We start from the raw sequence: 16155 nt of genomic DNA, 5'->3' as shown, positions 1-16155 counted from the left end.
CTTTCCCTTCCCCCTCCCCAGACACTCCTGATCTCCCATGTTGGTAATTAAGATAATATGATATAATCATAAACATATTGCAAAAGATCAAACATCTATGAGTCACAGTCCAACAGTTCCCACCTCTGCATCACAAGCATCTTTCAGAAGCAGATGGGTCTCCACACTCCTTGGGTTGCTACCAGTTGGGTTTGACCTTCCCTGGTGCTCCTTTTGGCTAGGAAACCCTCAGCTCTTCTACAAGGAAAAGACATTTCTAGCACAACCCTCCCCTGACATGTACAGGGCACTTATCTCTTCATCCTGTTTCCCTTTCTGCAAGAAAAAGCTTTGACCATGGGATGCTGCCCCATCTTTCGCTGCACCCAGAAGGTCCAGATTACCAGAGACTGTTTCCCACCTTCTCCACTCTAATAAAATCCTTAACCTTTTTTTTTTATGAGCCTCAGTACATTTTTCACTTACATAGTCATCAGAGAAGAGCAGGGAAGATGGGCAGACCCTTAGCAACAGCTAATGCACCTCAAGTTATAAAATAATTGAGAAGTTAAATAAGAACACTCTGGAGGAAACTTCCCGATTTGGTGCTAATGGACACGGAGCAGCCCAGGCTAATGTTGCGTGGCAGGAGAGCTGCCAGCTCGGGAGCACAGCACTGACCTCCTCTGCACATCTCCCAGAACTCCACAAAACCAGGGGAAAATCTGCCCTGGAAAGCCAGCTGGGCCAGAGACCACCCAGAGCAGGAGAAAGTCCCACCCCCACCTGGCTGAGGAACCTCCATTGGAGGATAAATATGGAGACAGCAGCACTTTGGCTCTTACAAAGCACAAGGCAGGTGAGACTCAGTAAGTCCGGGCACCCCTAAGGGCAAGGTCAGGAAAAAGCAACGGCTGGTGAACTTGGGTGGGAATCATGGCATGGTGACCCCTCTCCAGTCTCAACCACTGCCCAACTCCCTGCTCAGGAACACGGTGCAAAATGAATTTGCTAGCTGGAAATTAGATCTCCTTTGTCCAACAGGCAAGTTGATTCCCTTTCCTGGTACCAGCAGCCCTGCACCACGTGCCCGGGAAAACAAGGGAGCTATGTTAACCCAGAGGAGAAGGGCAAGCCTCCAAAAAGCCCAGGTTGGAATAGGACCAAGAGGCTCTGGCTGTGCACACATGGCATAAACACCACTGAAGGACCCACCTGCAGTGGCAGGGACCAACAACCTCCCACACCAGGAGGGTCACAGGCAGGAAAGGAGGAGCTGAGAGCTGGTGTGTTGCCTCAGGAGAAGACATGGAACTGAGGGAATGACAAGAAAGCCCAAGCTATGAAAACCAAACCACTTCTAAGCCAGGTAGGTAAGGCAGTGAGGCTGAGCATGACCAGACCCCACAGGACCCCATGGTGAGTCACAGCAACTGCTGTAACTCAATGGAGTCATCAGAAGGGACTGATCTGAGGCAACTTGTTAATAAGTTTCCTCCCCCGCTGGTCCTTCAGGTAGGTCACTGCCTAATGATAAATGGGGCTGGAAGGTGCCTGCAGAGCTAATATCAGCACAGGTGCCCAGCCTCGATCCATCTTCCTTAGGAACCAGCTGACAAAACTAACTGTCTCGGCACTGTAGGCAGGTTAAGCATGACTGGTAGGAAGAGGACACAGAAACAGAGCAAAGAGCTGGTGCTGCAGCTGCTCTCCCTGCTCCCCTCCCATAAAACTCATATGCCTGGGTCGGACCGAAGAAGAGAACATCCCTCACACACTGACCAGTGAGGCCACAATGCTCTTAAAAGCCAAAGTGAAGAGCTGAGCACCGTGGACTGAGAGGAACCCATTGCTCCCATGCAGGTATAACAGGAGCTGGAGCAGCCTCAGCTCTGAGACACACATCCTAGGGACTAAGCACTCACCAGCATCTGTGTATTTCCAGCATAAATGGAGAACATGGGATTGCCCTCCATACCAGATGCCACAGCCTCTTCTCATGGTCAGCCTGACTTTAGAAACCTGTGACAGGTTTTTACTCCACACTGACACCATGGAAAGATGGCCCTGAAGCTCCCCCAGGTCCTCCACATTGCAGCACCAGACAGCTGCACAATGCACCCAGCACAGAAACCCAGGAGAGGGGAGGACACTTGAGATCCCCCAGGTCCCAAGGGGAACAGACAGCTACCAAATTACTTACTTAAATTTTGCATCAGGAAGAAAAAAAATCATCTTGAATCTAATCCTGGTCAACAACTGGTCTACAACCCAGCTACACCTTAAATAATGTAGCACTTTATCAAACATTAATAGTGATGCACAAAGTGATGAACAGCGTGTGCCTGGCATTTATATAAATATAGTTCCTGATGACTTGTTTTCCTTGGACAGCCAGAACTTCACAGCTTATCTTCTGTGAGCCTGTGATTTTGCCTGGATGAAAAATACTTTGGACACTTGGATAATTAGGGCTGTGGCACACAAAACTGCCATGACAGCTCTGTCGTGCATCAGCTCCACCAAACCCAACAAAAACCCACACTAAAATTGCTGCTGATTTGAGGAGCCACAAGTCACCCAGCTGTGCCCAGGGATTTCTTCTCACATGGGAACTTGTGCAGTGCCAGGGCAAGATCAGCCTAAACCTTGCAAAGAGGTGATAAACCAGTGGGACTCCATGAAACCACCATCCCTATAGGATGCTCAGCAAAATGCTGGGATATTAAAACATCCCTTTTCTCTTCTGTTCCCCATGGCACCATCAGAAACAGCTTTTGCATCTGCTTCTTCCCTCCTCTCTCTCATGAAATTACAAATAGGATACAGCAAAGGCAAAGGGAGGGGAGAAAGACATGAAAACTGCATCAGGAAATCCAACCTACCAGCCTTTTCTCAACAGCAACACTCACTGTAGAGCAGGAAGAGCCCTGGCTGGTCTGACAGATATTTAATTAGTTATTAAGCACGTGTCAGCACAGCAGCTCCCTGGGCCAGAGGGATGCCAGATCAGCACAGGCCACCAGCCCCTGCAAAGTTCACCATCCCTTCTGACCTGTTGTTGGAGGCAGGAGGCACATCTGACGTGGGTCTCATTGTAGAGATATCCTGGGCATGCTCACATGCAGCTGTGGAGCTGCCTTAGGCCACTTTCTTTGGAGGGTGTAAAGGAGTGGGAATGTGTCCCACAGGACCACCAGTCCAAGAGAGCATCGTTCTTTCCCTCCACGTTGATGGGGACAACCCACATTCTGGATGAAGGCAACCAATTTGATGAAATAGGATGACCAAAGCAAACCAGAAACTCCAGCCTGGCAGCTCACCATTCGGAGCTCAAAAGACAATTAATATATTAATTATGACTGTGTTTCTCTCTCTGGAAAGCAAAGCTTTTCCCTGGCAGGTGTGGACATCCTCAAATCAACATTCTAGCCAGAGATGGGCATCACCACAGAACTGAAGGACCCAGTGGCACATCCATTGTAACCTCTGCAATTGGGGCCCCTATTCTCTTCATTAGTGCACTCAAATCAGCTGGAAATAAGCATGCTGGACTTAAAGACATGTTTAATTTCTTTAACAACTTAGAGGCACTACCCAAGCACGTGCTTAAATGCTTCCCTGAAGTGGGACCTGATTCTTACCCTGTTAGGCCTCGATTTTTTAATTATATCTTTAAGGGTGAAGTTAGCAGCTGGGTTTTTCAGCCAGGAATAAAGGACTGCAAAACCCACTTTCCACTGTCAGGATATGTTCAGACGCATTTTCAAAGGTCTCTGTAAATTACAGAAGGAGTTGGTGGGGATTAGAACTGGGAAAAGCTGATCACGTACAAAGAAGGTCATGATCCTATCAGGTCACTGGAAAGAAGACAGAGCCCCAAGACACATCAGATGCCAGCCTGACGTCCTGTCCCATTTTGACTTCCAGCCTTCAGCAAAACTTAAGCCATAATTTCATTTATTAAAGGCTCAGAAAGCCTCTGGTTACTGCCTGGATTCAGGGTGGCCCTGCATCTGGCCACCCGAGCTCCCAGCAGCTCCCAGCACCAGGGACAGCACATCCCTGCCAGCAGCCAACCAGGAGCCCCGCCGGGTGCTGATGTGCCCTCAAGGATGCTGTGCTGTCAGCTCAAGGACAGCAACACAGCGATGGTCCCATCGCCCATGAGGTCTCCCTTCTGCATCACAGAGAACACCATCCCCCTGCCCATTCTGAGGGCATCACCTCTGACTCACGACCCTGGCTTTAAATCTCACCTCCAAAATACTGCAGACCTCATGTATCTGGCACAAATTACAGCTCTAAAGCACAGCTTAGCTCCCTGATCTCTTCTTCCACATCTCAACCACCAAACATCCCTTTCCCCAGCCCTGACACCACAACCTCAGGCTGCAGTGCTGCCTTACCTCTCTTTTAGAGGAGGCTTCACTGTGACTTGAAGATGATGGCTGAGATGCAGCCACTGGAACAGCTGCTCCAGCATTGGTGGGTGGCATAGGAAGCCCCCTCTCCTCATCACCAGGACCCCTTCCCCACCTGCCATGTGTTATCTCAAAATGAAGCCATTTGTCTCTCCTACCAGACACCCTTCTCCTGAACCACATCCCCCAGAGCAGATAGGCTGTGTGGCTGTCAGGACCACAACACCAAACATTAGCAGTTCTCAATGCTTCCTTGTGCTTCCCTGGCTGCTGTTTGCCTTGGCTCCCCTCGCCAACTCACAGACTCTGTGAGACTCTTAAGTGACACGACCAGGGTTACCAAGGCAGCTGGTGGCAGAGAGGAGCTGGCTCCACATCTCCAGGCTCACTCTAAGTGCCAGACCATCTTCAGGCACACTCTAAAACTCTTGCTATAACTACAGAGAAAAACATCCATGGATCAAGTAAGAGAAACCTCAGAGGTTTACCTAAGATAACACAGCAGGTGAGAAGAAAGTCCAGGAGTTATGAACTCAAGCTGACTGCACAATCACACCTGTGACATGCCTGCAGTACTAATCATCGGTACCATTGGTAATAAGTCCTGTCTCCTGTCTAGACTTGGAGGCCATACCCAGTCTGCAGAGTCTGTGAAGCCAGTACAAAAGCCTGCTTGAAAAGCTCTTTCTTAGAACATGAAAGAAACAGGGAAAATAAAGATGTGTCCTTTGTTGCAGAACACTTGATTTTAAAGTCTGTCATGTAATTTCTGCTTAGTTTTCATCAGGCAGAAGTTCTGCTTCTCACTGATCTTTAGGAGATTTATCTTAGCAAAATCTTCTTGTTGGGGAACTTGTGGGTGACCCCACCTTCAGGCTTGCTGGGCTTTTATCTGCCTTCCTTTACTATGTCCATCTCTGTACATGTCCCACCTGGACATGTAGTGGTGCTGCCTGCGCTGACCTGGGGCCAAACCCCTCAAAAAGCACCTCATGGACAGAAGCAAAGGGCTCCTCTCACTGTGGGATGAAACCATGTCAGTAAAGAAGAGGGCCAAGTATATTAGAAGATAAAAGCAAGTCAGGAATTCCCAAAGTGTTAGAGCTCAAAGTCATGTCCTTGGGAAAGGCAGGATGGAAGAATTCCTCAGGAACATGGACTGGAAACTACGCAGAAAACTGAGGCATGGGTCCCAGAGGCAGTGGGGACACTGACATCCCTGGCATGAATTTACCTAAATCCTATTAATGACAGAGCACTGTGTATACCCAGGGACTCGGTTTGGACAGAGGAGTCTCCTCAGACAAAGCCAAGACCTCAGGAACCACACCTCACACCAGCAGATCCCACTTGGCACCACACACCCCCACAGGGCACAAAACCCCTAAAGACCTTCTAATTGCCAGCAATAACCCAAGACCACCAGGAGACAGCTCAGCTCCCCTTCCACACCAGCACAAAGGGATCCTTTTGGCTAATTAGAACTGCCTGGCTCTTGCCTCTTTCCTTGCTCCATTTCATTTTATTATATTAATAATAATAAAAAAGACTACTTTTCTTCTTCAGCTGCCTTGGATTTTGCTTCTGTCTATATTCATCTGGGTTCTGTGCAATGTCACCAGGTCAGTTTGTGCTCCTGCTGCAGTTCTAATTTTGTCAGCTTTCCATTTTCTAGGGAGTTTTCTAGGGGATTTTTCTTCTCCCCCCACCCCCCCAAGTCAAAAATGATTTTGCATGACAGTAATAATGTTAATGGCCCTGCACAGTGTACCCAGATTACAGCTGCAGCCAGGGAGAAACAAGCATCTCATCTTTGCCCTGCTGTTTATCTACCCACAGCAGAGCCTGGTATCAGGTCAGAACCTGTAATTTCATTAACTTTATCACTCAGACACGCTTGTTGCAAGATGTCATTATTCAGCACATTGCTCATGTGTTTTGTTTGTGCTGGGGTTCACTTCAGATGCTCCAGCACCACGTGGGAGCAGCTCTTCCATCGCATCACTGCAGAGCAGTGCCTGAGACTTAGGAAAGTTTGGCTCACTGATCCATGCTCTGCTGATCTGTGATTTGCAACACAGACATTTGTGCTGCTCAACATCCCTGGTAGGGACTTCTGTCCCGTTTTGCAGGGCTGTTCACAGTGGAGTCATCCAGTGCAATTCCCCACCTGACTTGATACATCCAGAAGCTCCACATAAGGCATAAAAAACCCACAGTCTTCCTCACGGAAACTGAGCCCAAGAGCTGCACAGCACAGGGATCCCAAATGATGGCAAGTGCCTGCTGCAATCACAACCTGGCACCTGCAAATCAATCACTGCCTGGCATGAGGTGGGGGGGGCACAGGAATAATCAGGGCAGGCAGGTGGAGGGTGAACCAAAATGCTCTGTCTTCATTGGATTTGCCATCCCTGGTAATTAATGCTAGGAAGTGACACTTGAAAGAGCTTCTAGTGACAGTCCCAGTGATAATACCGTGTGGAGCCTGCTGACAAGTCCCAGCTGGTGTCTTATCAGAGCTACACTGCGAGAGGAACAAGGAGAGCTTTTCCCTGGGTGTTGAGGGACACCCTGGGATGTAGGCACAACTCCTCACCCAGCCTCAGTCATCATCCCAGGACCTGGCAGCCCAGCACCAGGGGAAAAGCTAAGCCTGGTCTCAAGCTAGGGCCATGCTCCAGCTGGGTTTCCCTTGACACATCCATCTTCCTTCCACCTGTAAAACTGTGCCAGAACTGAGCTGATATCCAGCCCCTGGGGATTCTCCAGTACGTGGTGTCTGCTGGCACCAACTGTAGAGTTTCTCCACCACACCTGCCACATTACCATGGGAATCCTGGCTGCATCTGCTGCTCGTGGGCAGGTCAAAGGGCCTGTGTGCACAGAACACTCAGTACCTCCTGAATCACTGTGTGTCTCACTCTTGTGGAAACCGGGTCAGAGTGCAAAGCCCACAGAACATTATCCAGATATTTCTGGCATAAAAATCCCAGGTCTGAACTACAGCTACCTCATCCTTGATGATCCAGGCTCTGACCAGCTTCAGCAAAGAGGAGCAACTAGCACATATTGCAGCTTGACTCCTTCAGCAAAGCCTCATCCAAGAGGGAACAATGCCTATCTGGGAGGAAACTCACAGTGAACTGGCACAGTTTGGAAGGATCAGAACAGGCAAGACAGGAATCTGCCTCCATCCAAGGTGCAAAGCCCAGTACCTTCACCAGCTGAACTGGTGGCAGCATTTGTGAACATATCTCACAGCCTGGGGTAGCCCTGATCCTGCAGGCAGCTTGCAGCCCTGGCTTAGGGGGATTTTTCAGTCAGTATAAGAGTTTCTTTATTGCCAATTCCTGAAGATCTCAATTTAATATTCTGTCCTAGATCTTGTTTACTATTATGTTTTGAAGAGGACTGAAATGCAGTTACTGCTGTCTTTCCCACTCACACAACTCTAAATTATTTATAGAAAAGCAAAACAAAGAAGAGAATATGAAAGAATAAAAAAAGGTAGCTCAGTTATTAATGTGAAGGTTTTCATTTGTTCATTGCCACTGAGTAGAGGGCTGGAGAAATATCTCTTAACACCATGGGCCAGTAACAGCCAGCTGTACACAACAGGGAACGACAATAGGGATGCACAGATCAGCAATCCAGGACAGCAGATGGACCCCTGGGCACCTCTGCATTTGTCTGAACAGTGATAACCATCACTGTTGTAATCACCTTGATTAAAATACTAAAAAGCACTGAAAGAGGGGGGAAGGAACAACCTCAGCCATGATTTACAACAGTCACAGGTGCAGGGACCTGCTTTCCAGGCACAATACATCATCAGGGCTCTCCCCAGCTTGGATGCTCAGAGCTGTACAGGCTGAGAAAAGTCCCTGTCCCCATCGCTGTACCCCAGGGACCACTCAGCCTTTGTAGGAGCCCCACACACTCACAGGAAGAAGGGAAGGACAGTCCAGTGTCACCCTAAGAGCCCCTTCCCTGCACAGAAGGAGCCAGCATATCCCTTCCTCACTCTTACCGGAGTCACTCAGTAATCAGCACTAATGTACTTGGCTTTTGTTTATTCAAATGCATTTTATTGAGCATTGCAGGTGAACGATATTAAATGGCTTCTAATAACATCTCAATAAGCAGAGGTGGGTGTTGCAGCTTCTGAGAGGCAGACTTTTAAACTGCAGGCAATCAAGTGTGCATCAGCCAAAACACTCTGGGGAAAATGCTGCTCTTCTCTTTGCAGGGAAATCTTCCCCTGAGTCCCACAGTTGTATCCATGCAGCCCACAGTCCCACCATCCCCACACAGGCAAGAGAGCAGCACTCAGACCCTGCCTGGCCCTCTGGGCAACACTTGTCTAAGTGCAGAGAGCAGAACCACATGGTCCAGCAGCACCAGTTTTATCTGCAGTCAGGAGAAACTAACTAAAGAGTAGCCAGTCTAGACTGCTTTATGTAGGCTCTGGCACTGGCCTCCCCCTGCAGCTCCTGAGTGCCTTCCAGCAGTGCATTGAGGCCCAGCACCAGCACTGTCACTAATAGTCTGGTCTCTCTTCCTCCTCTCCCAGGACAGGCTGTGCAGTCTGACAGCAAGTAACATACCTGCCCGGCTGCTCAGCCTGCAGAAGCCCTTCCAAGCTCTGGCCATACAGGCTCCATCTACACTGTGACAGCAAGGGACCCTGTCTGTCCGTCCTATTGCATCCAACCTTTGTCTACTTGCTGTACCTGTGTTGAAGCCCTTTACCTAGAAGGACCCCACCATTACTTTCTTTCTGAGCTGAGCAGAACTTTGGGGAGAGGGAATGACAAAGGGAGTAGAGCTCCTCCAGATTCCAGCCCAGCACCTTCAGGGAAGGCACAAAGCATCTGCAGCACCTTCCCAGCCCAGCCCTTCCCTGCTACCCAGAGCTGCTACAGGGGAACTTTCACCTTACAACAGCAGAGTTATCCAATATTACAAGCAGTCAGCACCACAGGGACAGGCAGCAGTCAGAACCCACACCCACCAACATGTTTGTCACTAGAACTGGAGCCCTACTCAACAGTAAGGCAGTGAACATACCTTCCATCTAGAAAGAAACAGCCAGCATGATGGACACCCACGTGCCAGCACTCAGACCAAGAAGTTGAGATGAATCCCAATACTTCCACCTTGTTGACATGGCTGTTCTAGCACTGCTGGAGGTCTCGGCTCACTGCCCCATGCATGGTGCTGCACAAACTCATGACAAAAGAGCAGCTGTCCTCCCTGGGGAAAGGCCAGCTCTGCTTCTCCCACCAAGCAACTTCTCACTGCCCCTTTTCTGCCATTACTGGGACCAGATACACCACCAAGCCTGAAAGTAGAGCCACCAGCTTCACAACTCATCAAAATGCACAGGCTCATGCTGGAAACAGACTTGTTTTGAAAGAGGATGAGATGAATTTTTTTCCTGTGGGGGCAGGGAAACACAGGAACAAGTTGCTCAGAGGAGTCGTGGCTGCCCCATCCCTGAAATGTTCAAAGGCAGGTTGGATGGGGCTTGAAGCAACCTGGTCTGGTGGGAGGTGTCCCTGCCCATGCAGGGGGGTTGGATCTAGATTATCTTCAGGGTCCCTTCCAACCCAAACAAGTCTGTGATTCTGTGAAATGAGACAGGTCAGGTGCTGTGAATCCACACCTAGGTGGAGCTCCCAAGCACACAGCTCACATACTCCTACGGCACCTGAACCACCAGCAACACAGAGCCAGGGAGTGCTGCAAGACCAGACCTGCTCCTCGGAGCTCACAATAAACACTGAGGGCTCACAGCTGCTGTGTCTCAGTTTCCCCAGCACCATCCATAGGTGATTCCCCTCTCAGGAAGGGCAGCTTCAGGACAATGTCTGCAAACCATCTTGTAGATGACAACTGAGCACCAAAGCCTGGAGGGCCAAGCACCAGCCACAAGGGCTACGTGTGGATGACCCATCCTCTCTAGGTGGCACCGCACAGGACAGACACCCCAGCAGGGGGCAGGGAAAGGGAAATAGGAGATAAAAAAGCCACAAACCTTTCTTTTCGTAGTCAGGCTTCTCCTCCCCACCCCGACCCAGGCTCTCCAGTGTCCGTGTGACTTGGCTGCCAAACTCGTCCTCCCTGGTGCTGGGCTCTGCCCGCCGCGGCGTCTCCTCCTCCTCCTCGTCCTCGTAGTCATCCAGGATGGGGGTCTCACGGATGGGGACCCCGATGACCGAGTTGTGGGCCTGGAGGCGCGAGTTGCGGAAGCTCTCGCGGGCCTGGGGGCCCAGCAGCACCGAGGGGATGTAGTGGATCTCGTGGGTGGCCTCGGTGCTGGCGCTTTTCTGCGGGATGCGGCGCCGCTTGTGCCAGCGCCGCTGGGCGTACAGAGCCACCGTGAAGACCAGGAGGAGCAGCAGCAGCGCGATCAGCCCACCCTGCAGAGGAGAGCAAAGGGCAGGGGTCAAGAGATGCGTGGAGTCCAGGGAGAGGTGATGAGTCGGGAAGGGCACAGGAATGGGTCAGGAGATGCTGCAGCCAGAATCTGTGAGCCCTCTCCTCTTCTGCCACCCGAGCACCCTTTCGTTAACACTCCAGGAACCACACGCAGGTGGGTTCATGACCAGCCACCTCTGAGGCAGGACATCACAGGAAGGTGGAGCAGGGAGCTAAAGCTGGAGACAGCACAGTGACTCCCTGGCTCAGCTCTGCCCAAAGTCCCAGGGACTTTGTTCTTACCACATGCCCCTGGGTCCCCCCAGCTCGTTCACTCACAGGGGCATGAGGTAGGTTATCACTCTTCACCCACCCTGCCCAGAGACGTGGGAAAAGACAATCACACCATTTCAATGAAAAAAAGCTCATTAAAACAACCCAGCTACCAACACAGGAGCAGTAAACCTCAGCTGAGACACAGAACACTTCCCACAAATGACTGTGCAACAAATGGCACCACACAACTGCTGCTCCCCAAGGCACAGGGGAGCTCCTTCAGCTCCATCACTTCTGCTTGCAATTTGCTTATGATTTCAATGAGGTTTCAGCTGCAGACCTGGGGGCACAGCACAACATCTTCCAGACCAAAACCTTCAGTGCAATTCTCTCCTCTTCCCCCACCTCGACATTTTATTTGAAGCAACTCCCAAATACATTACCATAAAAGAAAAAAAATCTTTACCAAAAACAAAAGTTTCCTAAATACCTATAAAACCTATGGAAGTGGCATCTCCTCCAAGGGAGCCAGGCTGGGCAGCACTGGAGGTTAATTCAGCCACCCTCGCTCAGCCCATGCAGGCAGTGCTGTACATGTGCCAGCTTCCAGCCTCTTAATCTCCACAGCACCAGAGCAATTTTATGCCGTGGCAGACAAGAAAAGAAGGGCATGTAAATCAAGAGCAGCATGAGCAATCAGGGCTTTGCAGCATGACGTGGAACAGGCAGGGCAGGGCAGGCGTTTCTTTGGCACAGGGGATGTCACAGCCCAGAACTTTACGGACCGTGCACAAACAAAGCAGAGACATGACAAATATTTCATCTGCATTCCATACTAAACACCGTGTTTACCTGGAGGGAGGCTCTGACTTGTAAACAGGATCAACTACGAAGAGGTGGCATGGAAAACTGCTCACAGGAGGAGTTAGCTGGGAGAGGGGCCTTGGAAGCAGGCATGGAGAAGAGATGCTTCCCTGTGTGACCTCAGCACTAGGACCCGCTGTAGAGAGGAGCCCAGCCCAGCACGTCCCACCAGGACCTGCTTTTCTTTCCCCTAATTGGTACTAATGGGAGCAAGGCTGGGGGATTCAGGAAGACACTGTTCAGCTTGACTCCCTCAATTTAGGTGGCACATGCCATCAGGAAAAGCAGTTCAGTTTTCTGGAGAGAAATCACAGCACAGCAGACCCTCCACAAGGCCACAGTAGGGCCACATTGCAAAATCAGATCTGGCTTGTGGGCCAGTGTCCTAGCAAAGTGAGGGCTCTCACATTGCAGAAGGATTTCAGAACAACACAGACATGACTATTGGGAAAAGCCTTCTTCAAGGTCTCACCACCAAGACCCTAAGCTACTTTGCACTTATGCCTGGGTGCTCTCTGCAATGGCAAAGCACCCAGTGGGCAGAGCAGGGCTGTCTGTGCCTGCTCCACACCCACAGGCACTTTTCCTCTCTGGAAAAGCACAACTAGGGACAACCCAGGCACTTGGTCAGGGTGACCAAGAAAGCCCTGCACAAGGAGCAGCTTCGCCAGCTGGACCCAGGGAAGGGCTCCTGGCACCCACAGCAGTGTAAGAGCCATCATGGTCCTGCCTGGCAGGCCTCACCTCACATCCACCCCCAGATAAACCTGTCAGCAGATTAAATTCAAGATCTCTCTGCTTACAATAAATTACAAAAAAGGTGTAAAAGCACAGAGGTTGTGTGCTCTTCCCCTCCTGGCTCAGGAGTGACTGAGCTGGCTCAAGCAAGTCAAGGGCTCCCAGCCCAGCCACAGCTCCTGTATTCCTTGGGGAAGAGCTGGAAGTCTCTGCTCCACCAGCCACCAAGACAACAGCCCCTTCTCTGCCCAGGAAGGGCTGAGGATGCCTGGGTCAGATCCTCGGGAAGCACTCACGGGCAGCTGAATTTTGATGTGCTCCTTTCATTCCTGACCCCACACCAGCAGCTCTTTGTTTACCACAACACACACACCAGGAGACCTTCCTGGGGGAAAGGGGAGGGAGGGAAGGAAAAAAAAAAAAGTCAAACTTAGGATGCATTCAAGCCAGCCTCGTTTCAATCTATTTTTCATGTTAAATTATCCAACTGAGAGACAGAGAGAGAAAGGAGAAGGAAGGGATAATATGAGAAATGCTTTATTTGACAATGTGTCATTCGGAAACTGATTATTTCTGTCTCTGAGCTTTTTAATATTCCCAAACAATGGCCGAGCCGCACAGGGATTTGGTATTCTAAGGCTGGATTTATAATACTCTGCTCTGCAGTGATAAGAACACAGGCCTTTAATCCTCTGAGCTGTGAACATGCATATTCTCCCTGGTAATGTCCTTCCTGCCCTGCTCCCATGTGCCCTGTGCTGGCCAAGCCAGAGCCACCCAGCACCAGAGCACTGCCAAGACCCACAGAAGAAGAGAGAGGATGGGAGGAGAAAAGACTGGTGGGAACAACATGTATGTGTGTGCAGAACTGCAGGACTTGTGACACAGAAGCAAATCATGGCTGAAACTGGAAGCAGCAAGGCTGGGGCTTATTTGAAGCACCAAAGGAAAATCAATCATAGAATACTGGGTTGGAAGAGACCTCCAGGATCATCTGGTCTAACCAGATGATCTTTTTCCTGGCAAAAGCACGGTCTAGACATGATGGCCCAGCAAACTGTCCAGCTGAACTGATGGAAGAAACCACCTCAAAGCCCAGGAGATTGGGGTCTCACATAAATTGTGAAGGCTGCCAAGCTGCCAGCCTGGAGGCTGAGCTTTGTTTGGCCATCTGAGATGCTGAACAATTTCTGAGCAGGATTAAGATGCACGTGCTTCTACAAACACAAGCCACCATCCTTCTCTACCAAAGAAGTAAAAGATGAGGGAATCTGGCCACTCCTCTGGGGTCTGAGCAAACTCTTCTTTACAACAGGCTCTGGGCTTTCCCTAATGCCAGAGCATCACATCACCCTGCACTGTCCCAGAGGACAAGTCACAGTATGTGAACAGGTATCAGTGATAACCACATGATCCTTGGAGCTCTTCACACTGTTCACTTTCTTCTTTCCTTCCTTTTTGGCCATCAAGGCAATTAAACACTAAAACAATTTACCAAGTTTGCAGCAGATTTAAAAAAAAATAAATTTACAGTGATGGATAATTAAGCCCAGATGCTTTTTAGAAATGTTATGCTTTATTTCAAAAGAGAAATAAAGGTTTCAGGGAACTCTTGCAGGGTGGGTGGCACTGGAAGTCAGAGCAGATGATCTCCACAGTTCCTTCTAGTCCCCCAATTTGGCTTTTCCTACATTTCTTTCATGAGTCACAGCATTCTGATCTCTTTTTTAGAGTATCTAATCCCCTCTCAGGTCAACCCAGAGGCAGAAAGCAACTCCAGACCCTGGACACAGGCTGCCAGGCAGGCCCACATCCAGCTACCACAGACCAAGGTGGGAGATGCCACCAGCATGGACCAAACCTCAGACCTCTGCAGATCAGCACACAAGCCTCTCCTGGCTGGTTTCTGCTATAATAAAGCAGTGCTCAATGAGCAGGTGTAACAAATATTTGCATTAGGTTTTAGCCATGTTGTAGTACGAGCTAACAGATTTCCAATTAATTTCACTAGAAGTGATAGCCAACGGAACAGAGACCCTATAAATGCTGTTTTACCAGGAAAAATCTTGCTCCTGGGCACAGATCCTCCAAGGCCACATCCCAGGGCAAAGAGCAACCAAAAGGAGAGCTGGTATCATCTGCAATAGCCATTTTAACAGGCTGCTAACTGGCAATCAGTCCTCTTGGCCAAATCCTTTGCTGCAACCAAACTCAGAGAAGACACCCATTCAAGCCTAGGCTGCAGGAGGCAAACCCAGGTCTTACCATTCTCTTCCCACTGGCTCCATCAGCAGGTCTAGCCAGACTCTGGCACCCACATCCCAAGAGGTCTACACATAGAACAATTCTGGAAGAAAAATACCACATTTAACATATTGGGTTACATGGCATCTGCTTCTTCCCTTTCCAGATGAAACCTCCACACCTCCTTCTCCCTAGGACTCCTTTGCCTTATCGTTTTTTCTTTGCTGTATCTCTCAATTTAAAATATTTCTTCTGCAGATCTTAATTAACATGCTGTTTGCACCTTCATTCAGACCATTAATGATGAAAAATAAGGCTGATCTCTGCAGACACCTCTTGGAGCCTTCCCCATCCTGTGCACTGCTGTTCTTCATGACGACTTCTGCACCCTGCTGTGTCCTCGTCCTCACAGGAAACAGGACACATCCACAGATGGCACAAGATCCCTCTAGATTTGAGGGAAAAGCAGGGCAGGGGAAAGGATGTTCTAGAGTGTGCTGGTCCCCAGAGCGGGGACAACACCAACCTCCAACTGCCATCCTCAAAATGAGGGAGTTTGTGCTGTTTACTGCACCACCAACATGGCCAGGTGAGCATCAAAGAGGGAAACCAAGGCAGAGCATGAAGATGAGACCAAGGTCAAAGAGTAAGTCAGCACAAAGGCTAGGAAGGAACAACCACTCAGGATGCCAAGCTGAAAACAACTCACCTCTTCATAAAAGACTGACATAACAAGGTATATCTACTAAAAACTACAGTGATTTCTCCTGCACCCTTCAAATCCCCATTTGAGTACCACTCCACCAAGGTGCTTAACCACATACTTCACTCTAAATATGTGATTAATTCCCATTACAGTCCATGAGACTAAAGCACACACCTCAAGGCTTTGCTGAGCAGGGATAGCTGCTTGAATCCTGGCCCCAAGAGACCTGTACTGCCTTCCTCCCCTTTTCCAGGGTTCTTACAACATCACTGAGCTCCAGTGACAATGGGACAGTTTTCTGTTGGTGTTACCACAACCATGTAGTGAGAGGACAAGAGGGAATGGATTAAAACTGGAGGATGGGAGAGTTGGACATTAGAAATAAATTCTTTGCTGTGAGGGTGGTGAGACCCTGGCCCAGGTTGCCCAGGGAAGCTGTGGCTGCCCCATCCCTGGGAGTGTTCAAAGGGCAGGTTGGATGGGGCTTGGAGCAACTTG

The 16155-nt window shown here is 49.7% G+C and overlaps 1 protein-coding gene across 1 annotated transcript in view; it reads right to left on the bottom strand.

Annotated features, from left to right (window-relative positions):
- ASTN2 (astrotactin 2) overlaps positions 1 to 16155 on the bottom strand; it is a gene marked incomplete at its 3' end in the record, with an annotated part of 209886 nt that overhangs the window by 166990 nt on the left and 26741 nt on the right. Inside the window, 2 exon segments of the mRNA XM_010007953.1 lie at positions 10166 to 10168; positions 10447 to 10831. Of these exon segments, the coding sequence (XP_010006255.1) occupies positions 10166 to 10168; positions 10447 to 10831 (388 nt within the window).

This window comes from Chaetura pelagica, unplaced genomic scaffold (assembly GCF_000747805.2).
Source record: "Chaetura pelagica isolate M959 unplaced genomic scaffold, ChaPel_1.0 scaffold361, whole genome shotgun sequence".
Taxonomy (NCBI): Eukaryota; Metazoa; Chordata; class Aves; order Apodiformes; family Apodidae; genus Chaetura; species Chaetura pelagica.
This window is presented reverse-complemented; position numbering and strand designations above follow the sequence as displayed.